The following is a 6,743-nucleotide window of genomic DNA, read 5'->3' as shown; positions in this document are numbered from 1 at the left end:
GCCCACAGGCTAGGACGCATGGGGACACATGTGTCCCCGAGCCCACGCCGCTGGAGGCTCCAAGAACAGGGGAATCCCGGGGCCACCTGCTCTTGGGCCAACCCATGGCCACAGCCACCCTGTGAGGCAGGCAGGGGCCCTGGGGGGTGGCACGCAGCCACGGGCGCAGAGCCCGGGTTCCCTGAGGCAGAGGGAGGCCAGCCCTGCCGATCCCCTGCGCCTGCGCCTCCCTCAGGGCCGGGTTAAACTTTGTCTGGGATGATTGCTAAACCCTCTGCCCTAAGCGGCCCCTGGTCACACTTTAATTCCAGCGTGGGTGGCTTCCGTCTCCAAGTCCCACTTTCCAAAGTCAGCTTTTTCCAGAGGCCCAGGGCAGCAGTGTCCCTGGGACATGTGGGTGGCCTCAGGGTCACAGCATGTGGCTCCAGGGCTCGGTGGGAGCCACCCCAAGTGACAGCCAGTGAGCGGATGCCAAGGAGTCCCAGGCCCAGCTCTGCAAAGCCGGTGGCCCCTGACATGCTCCCGGCTGCCCGGCTGGGGACGCCGGAGGGGTCACTGCTGTGGGAAGCGCAGGCCTGTGCCTCGTGGCCCTGGGCCCTGGACCAGCTTCTGTGAAGCGGGCGCCTCCCTGGGCCCCCTGGGCCGGCGCCATGGCATTTCTGGAACTCCTAGACCAAGTAGGTGGCACGGGCAGGTTCCAGATTCTCCAGCTGATGGCCCTGGTGGTCCCCATCGTCCTGCTCACCATGCAGAACATGGCAGAGAACTTCTCGGCCGACAACGGCACCAGCCAGGCCGGCGTCACAGGGGCCCTGAGTCCCCAGGCCCTCCTGGCTGTCTCCGTCCCACGGGGCCCCAACCAGCAGCCACACCAGTGTCTCCGCTTCCGCCAGCCGCAGTGGCAGCTCCTGGACCCCAACGCCACGGCCACCAGCTGGAGCGAGGCCGCCACAGAGCCGTGTGTGGACGGCTGGGTCTATGACCGCAGCAGCTTCACCTCCACCACCGTGACCAAGGTAAGGGGCCACACCTGGCTCCTGGGGGTCAAAGCCACAGATCAGTAGTTGGACTCAAAACGGCCTCCCTTGCTCCGGGGTCAGCTCTCAGCCGGGCCTCTGCCACACAGCCCTGCAGGGGACGGGGACCTCCCAATGTGTCTGCTGACACTTGGCTGTCAGTCATGGGGCGCTTAGTGACCATTTGCTGGGTTCCTCCAGGACAAAGCACACAGGGCAAGCCCAGGTGCCTTCTCATAAGGGACATGAGACAAATCTGGGCCAGTGGAGAGGGACAGCTGGTCCCAGCAAGCAGGAAAGGGCGTTTCTGTGAAGAAGAGGAGGAATGTGGCCTCTGGGCAGGGCAGGGGCAATAGGGAGCCACTGAGGGCTTGGTGGGGTGGCAGTGCACTCCTCAGGAGACCAAGCCACACTGCGGTGCCCTGGCAGAACCCGGGGGCCCTGCTCCACGCCCCCAGAGGGGGCCCCCTCCGTAGGAGCCACCCACTAGCTCCCCGGCCCCCGCCCCCCTGGGCTTACCCCTCCCCCGCTCTCCCACCAGTGGGACCTGGTGTGTGACTCTCAGTTCCTGAAGCCCGTGTCCCAGTCCATCTATCTGGCGGGGGTCCTGGTGGGAGCTGCAGTGTGTGGCCACGTCTCGGACAGGTGAGCCCCCCGGTCCTGGTGGGTCCCTTTTCCATGTCACCAGAGCAAGTCTGGTCGCTCCTCGGGCCACAGGGTCACTCGCCTTGCTCTGGGGCTGTAGAGTGTCATTGTGGCTCGTCACTCTGCGCGTGGCCACACCAGCCTTGGGTGCCCGGAGGGCCTCTGGTGACGGGCAGCCCTTCCCCGCTGAGCACGCCTTCCGCTGACCTCCAGCGCTCCCTGACTCTCCCGAGGTCTGACCAAGGGCAGCTTCCTCGGCTCGGTGGGCACAGGGTGGGCTCCACAGGTCCAGATCCCGGTGACCCCGCCACACGCCCTGGATCCGCCACCCTGGTGTGTGTGCCGCAGGTTCGGGCGCAAGAGGGTGCTGACATGGAACTACCTGCAGACTGCCGTGTCGGGGACGGTGGCTGCCTTCGCCCCCACCTTCCCCCTGTACTGCCTGTTCCGCTTCCTGGTGGCCTTCGCCGTGGCGGGCATCATGATGAACTCGGGCAGTCTCCGTAGGTCCCCCAACCTGGGGCCGTGCAGGGTAGGCTGTGACGGGCCTCGGGCTGACCCACGCCGTCTCCCGCAGTGATGGAGTGGACATCGGCCCGGGCCCGCCCCTTGGTGATGACCTTGAACTCCGTGGGCTTCAGCTTTGGCCAGATGCTGATGGCCGCGTTGGCCTATGGTGTGCGTGACTGGTCGCTGCTGCAGCTGGCCATCTCTGTGCCCTTCATCCTCAGCTTTGTGTACTCATGGTGGGTGCCGCACCCTCTCCCCTCCTGGAAGAGACCCTGCCCGCTCTTGAGGAGCCCAGTGTAGGAGACTCTCCGTTCCCTGGGGACAGAAGGCTGTCAGTGCGGGAGGCCAGGGTCACTTGGGCTGGAGGGAGCCTGCACACCACAAGCCTGTGACGCAAACTCACTCCAACCCGGGGTTCGCTCGCCCAGGATTACGTCCCGAGGCCTCCAGGAGCCCCCATACTCACTGTCTGTGGCCTAGGTGTTGCTACTTGGCCACCCCAAAGCACACAGTGGGTACGGCCCAGGGCCTCCCCCTCGAGGGTCTCAGCCAGCATCTCCAACCCCTCCAAGTGCTGCAGACCTCAAACTGTGCCCCACCCCAGCTTCAGCCTCAGCTCCAGGTGCCTGTGACACCTCCCTACCAATACCTGCTCTCCCCATATTGGGGGCAGTCCCCCCACCTGATGCTGGAGTCCAAAGGCCCCCAACACCTCTCCCTTCCTCCCTGTGCCCAAGTCTGACAAGCCACTGGGGCTCGTCGCCCGTAGTCTGTACCCCCAGCCCCCTTCTGTCCCCTGTTCTGCAAATCCCAGACAAGCTCAGGACCCTGGTGGGTGTGAGGCAGGTGGCTCCCCACAGGACAGCTCACCTGGCTAAGGGACCTGGGCCTGCAGGAGGCTCTGTGGGGAGGTGGGCAGGCAACACAGCGCAGGCCGGGGCAGGCGGCCGTGGGCGCAGCCAGACGTGAGGGGTCCAGAGGGGATGACGGGGCTGGCCAACGGGTGACATCACAGACCTGCTCCTGGCCTGCGCCTGGGGAGGAAGGTGAGACTTTGGCAGCAAGAAGGATGAACAGGGGGCTACGTGACACCAGGGGCGCTGGAGCAGGAGACCCACTCTGTGGACTCGCAGCCCCTGGGGCCTGGGTGCAGCCCAGCCTGGCTCCTGAAGGAGGTGGGGGAGGGCTGTGGGGCAGGAGGAGGTGGGAAGGAACAGGGTCACCCACCGGCAGCAGCTGGTCCAGGGACAGAGGGTGGGCCCCAACCCCAGCCCAGGGAGGAGGGAGGCGGAGGCCCACCTGCTGAACCCTGCTGTCCCCTGCAGCATGGACCCGACAGCTCGGAGCCTGAGGCTGTGGTGCCAGGGAGGCCCCTTCCAGCTGAGAGACAGGGGACAGAGAGGAGGGGGAGGGGCAGGCAGTGACCCCCACACACCCCTGCACTCCAGGTGGCTGCCCGAATCCGCAAGATGGCTCCTCATCACGGGCAAGCTGGACTGGGGCCTGCAGGAGCTGCAGAGGGTGGCCGCCATCAACGGCAAGAGGGCAGCAGGGGACGCACTGACCATGGAGGTGAGGACCTGGGCTTCAGTGCCTCTCCCTGCCCCAGCCAGGAGGCCAAGCATGGGCCAGCTCCCGGTGAGGGTATCCGGGAGGAAGGGCTGCAGGTGTCCCAGCACCGACACCTCTGCCCCCGCCCCCAGGTCGTGCTCTCAGCCTTGCAGGAGGAGGTGAGCAGGGGCCAGGACCCCGTCAGCCTGGGCACCCTGTTCTGCACACCCGGGCTGCGCCTCCGGACCTGGGTCTCCCTGATGATCTGGTAGGTGCCTTGGACCCCACCCCACCAGGCCGGCCTCAGCTGCTGGCTGCCAGGGGAGCCCGGAGTCAGGGCTTGAGCCGGCAAGTGGCCAAGGGCCCTGCGGGCTCTGCTGTCTGGCCACTGGCCTGAGAGTGCCCCCAGGAGGTGCGGCAACCCGGTCACCTGCCCCTCTGCAGTCAGGCTCCCGACAGGACGCGGCCGGCTCACCTGCCCACGGCCCCCAGGTTCGCCTTTGCCTTCACCTTCTACGGCCTGGCCCTGAACCTGCAGGCCCTGGGCAGCAACATCTTCCTGCTCCAGCTGCTCCTCGGGGCCGTGGACCTCCCGGCCAAGATGGGCACACTGCTGCTGCTGAGCCGCCTGGGCCGCCGCCCGCTGCAGGCCGGCTCCCTGGTGCTGTCGGGGCTCTGCGTCCTGGCCAACACCCTGGTGCCCCACGGTGAGCAGGCACAGCCCGGCTGACCCCCCAGGGAGGCAGGACCACGGGGCCAGAGCCAGGAACAGGGGTCCTCGGCCCCTTCCTCCGAGGGCCAGGGCCAGAGCGGCAGCCCCCTGAGGAGGCTGCTGGGGCGCGAGGGCCTGGCTGGGCCGGAGCAGCGGAAGCAGCAGCAGAGTCCAGGGGACGGGATGGGACAAATGAGGACTCAGGGATGAGTTTCAGCAGGAAAGAACTAGGCCTGCCGCCCATCCTGCTAACCCGTCTGTGTCCACAGAGATGGGGGCCCTGCGCTCAGCCCTGGCCGTGCTGGGGCTGGGGGCGCTAGGGGCCAGCTTCACCTGCGTGAGCATCTTCCTTAGTGAACTCTTCCCCACGGTGCTCAGGTGAGGCCCCGGAGAGGGTGCCCTAGGCTGGGAGGGAGGTGGGGTGGCCGCCACAGACCCAGATGCTCCTGCCACGTGACTCCCTTCCATGTGGTCTCGGGCTGTCCAGGCAAGTCGTGGCCCAGCCTGAGTCCCTGGGCCACGTGGGGCTGGGCTGGGGCAGAAGGTCAAAGCTGCCTGCGGATACGGGGGCCGCTCACAGGAGCATCTGCGCGGCAGGATGACGGCGGTGGGCCTGGGCCAGATGGCCGCCCGTGGGGGAGCCATCCTGGGACCCCTGGTCCTGCTGCTGGGCGTCTATGCCCCCTCACTGCCCCTGCTGGTTCACGGGACAGTGCCATTGTTGAGTGGCCTGGCTGCACTCCTGCTGCCCGAAACCCAGAACTTGCCGCTGCCCGACACCATCCATGATATACAGAACCAGTGAGTGGCCCAGCCCTGGGACGCGCTCCCTTTCTTCTTTCCCTTCTTCCAGAGAACCCCAGAACGGGCTGGCCTGGGCACTCACCCTCCTCACTGAACAGAGAAGTAGAGACCCAGAGAGATAGAGGGTTGGCCCAGAGTCACACAGCACAGCTTTGGGGGAGTGGAGGCAGCCAGGGCTGGGTCTGCCCCTGACTGTAAGGCTTTAGCCTCTGCCCTGCATTTCACCACAGGAGGTGTAAATGGCCCAGCTGTCCCCAGGCCACCCCAAGAGAGGCCACGGGGAAGGGGGGATGTGGCCTTGTCAGGGGGATATCCAGAGGTGTGCTGAGGTCCTCACAAGTCCCGGACTCCGTCGGCAAAGCCCTCTGATGGCTGCCCTCCCGCCCCCAGTGAGGTGCTCGAGTGACACACCCCTCTGCCTCCTTCCCGAACAGGGCACTAAAGAAAGCAAGACACAGCCCTCCGAGGTGTGTGGTCCTCAAGGCCACCCAGCTCTAGCTCCTGGGACGCCTGCAATGGACCATCAGAGGAGGCTTCTCGTGTCCTCCAGAGGTGGCAGAAGAGAGCAAGGCCTCCATTTCCAGAGCACAGAGGAGCCCCTCCCACACAGAAGGAGCAAAGGGCAGCTGGGCTGGCAGGAGGCCCTCCACCTATCCTACCACCTGGCCTCCCTCTGGCTGCACAGACGAGAGGCCAGGGCCAGCGACACCCTGATGCTCGCCACCCCTCTTGTCCACCTGCCCCAGGGGTCAAAGGTGACCATCATCTCCCCTGATTTGGGGCAAGCAATGGAGTCCGAGCTCCTCGGCTTCACCCTGATGCCCTTGGCAGCCTGGCCTGGCCCACCCAGCCCCTCCCCATGCCTCACCACACTCCAGCCACACGCCGGGCTTTGTGCTCTGCGGCAGCCCCACCTTCACACCTGAAATCCTCTTGGCCTCCCAGGCCCAGGACAGGGCCCTCCTTCCGGGGGGCACAGCACTAGCCAACAGTGCTAGTGACACCCTGGCCCAAGGTCACATCCACACACCCAGCTCCTCCCACCAACCAACAGATGAGCTCAGGTGGTCCCACCCAGAGCTGGTCAGGGGGACAGTGGTATGTGGGATTGAATAAAGAGTGAAAAAAGGAACAAATGAACGGCTGCCCTCCTGACTCCTGTGATGAGCCCCCAGGGTCTACCTGCCTGGGGGAGGGGGCAGGAGAGGTCTGGGGGCTCCTCGCCGGTCTGCCGGGCCCAGGCACTGCTGTGTGCAGCCCTTGCCATGGGTCGTGCTGGGCCTCTCGGCTCCATCTCCTTTCATCATCTTCTGAACTCCGTGAGGAAAAGCTGCCCCATTTTACAGATGGAATTACTGAGGCAGGTAGGAATCGGTTGCCCATGCCATACGGACAGGAGGAGGCAGAGCAGGACTCAGCCCCGGTCTGTAGGTCTCCAAGCCCAACTGTGGCCCTAGTGACCTTGACTCACTATCTGGGCCTGCAGAGACACTTCTCGAGGGCAG

General features: G+C 65.8%; 1 protein-coding gene across 5 annotated transcripts; it reads left to right on the top strand.

The window, feature by feature from the left end:
• The first annotated feature begins 262 nt into the window (after positions 1–262).
• Positions 263–6,374, top strand: Slc22a12 (solute carrier family 22 member 12). Of its 5 annotated transcripts, none has more exons than XM_058579529.1 (11): positions 263–677; positions 894–1,016; positions 1,582–1,661; positions 2,010–2,164; positions 2,239–2,407; positions 3,620–3,743; positions 3,875–3,990; positions 4,167–4,429; positions 4,704–4,812; positions 5,032–5,235; positions 5,673–6,374. In XM_058579529.1, the coding sequence occupies exons 1-11, from the start codon at positions 651–653 to the stop codon at positions 5,734–5,736; spliced, it is 1,434 nt and encodes a 477-aa protein (XP_058435512.1). In that variant the 5' UTR covers positions 263–650; the 3' UTR covers positions 5,737–6,374. The 5 variants fall into 5 exon arrangements, with proteins under 5 accessions (XP_058435512.1, XP_058435511.1, XP_046301315.1 ...); XM_046445360.2 differs by having other exon boundaries at positions 266–677; positions 1,558–1,661; XM_058579528.1 differs by having other exon boundaries at positions 263–1,016.
• The last annotated feature ends 369 nt before the right edge of the window (positions 6,375–6,743 follow it).

This window comes from Marmota monax, unplaced genomic scaffold (assembly GCF_021218885.2).
Source record: "Marmota monax isolate L192 unplaced genomic scaffold, Marmota_monax_Labrador192_F-V1.1 WCK01_AAM20220418_F8-fsc00038, whole genome shotgun sequence".
NCBI classification, from domain to species: domain Eukaryota; kingdom Metazoa; phylum Chordata; class Mammalia; order Rodentia; family Sciuridae; genus Marmota; species Marmota monax.
The sequence above is the reverse complement of the archived record's forward strand: the minus strand, read 5'-3'. Positions and strand labels throughout refer to the sequence as shown.

Coding starts and splice junctions, on each gene's coding strand:
- Slc22a12 (XM_046445358.2), top strand. CDS start 651: ATGGCATTTCTGGAACTCCTAGACCAAGTAGGTGGCACGGGCAGGTTC. Junction 2,408..3,619: donor CTCAGCTTTGTGTACTCATG/GTGGGTGCCGCA, acceptor CCTGCACTCCAG/GTGGCTGCCCGAATCCGCAA. Junction 4,430..4,703: donor CAACACCCTGGTGCCCCACG/GTGAGCAGGCAC, acceptor CTGTGTCCACAG/AGATGGGGGCCCTGCGCTCA.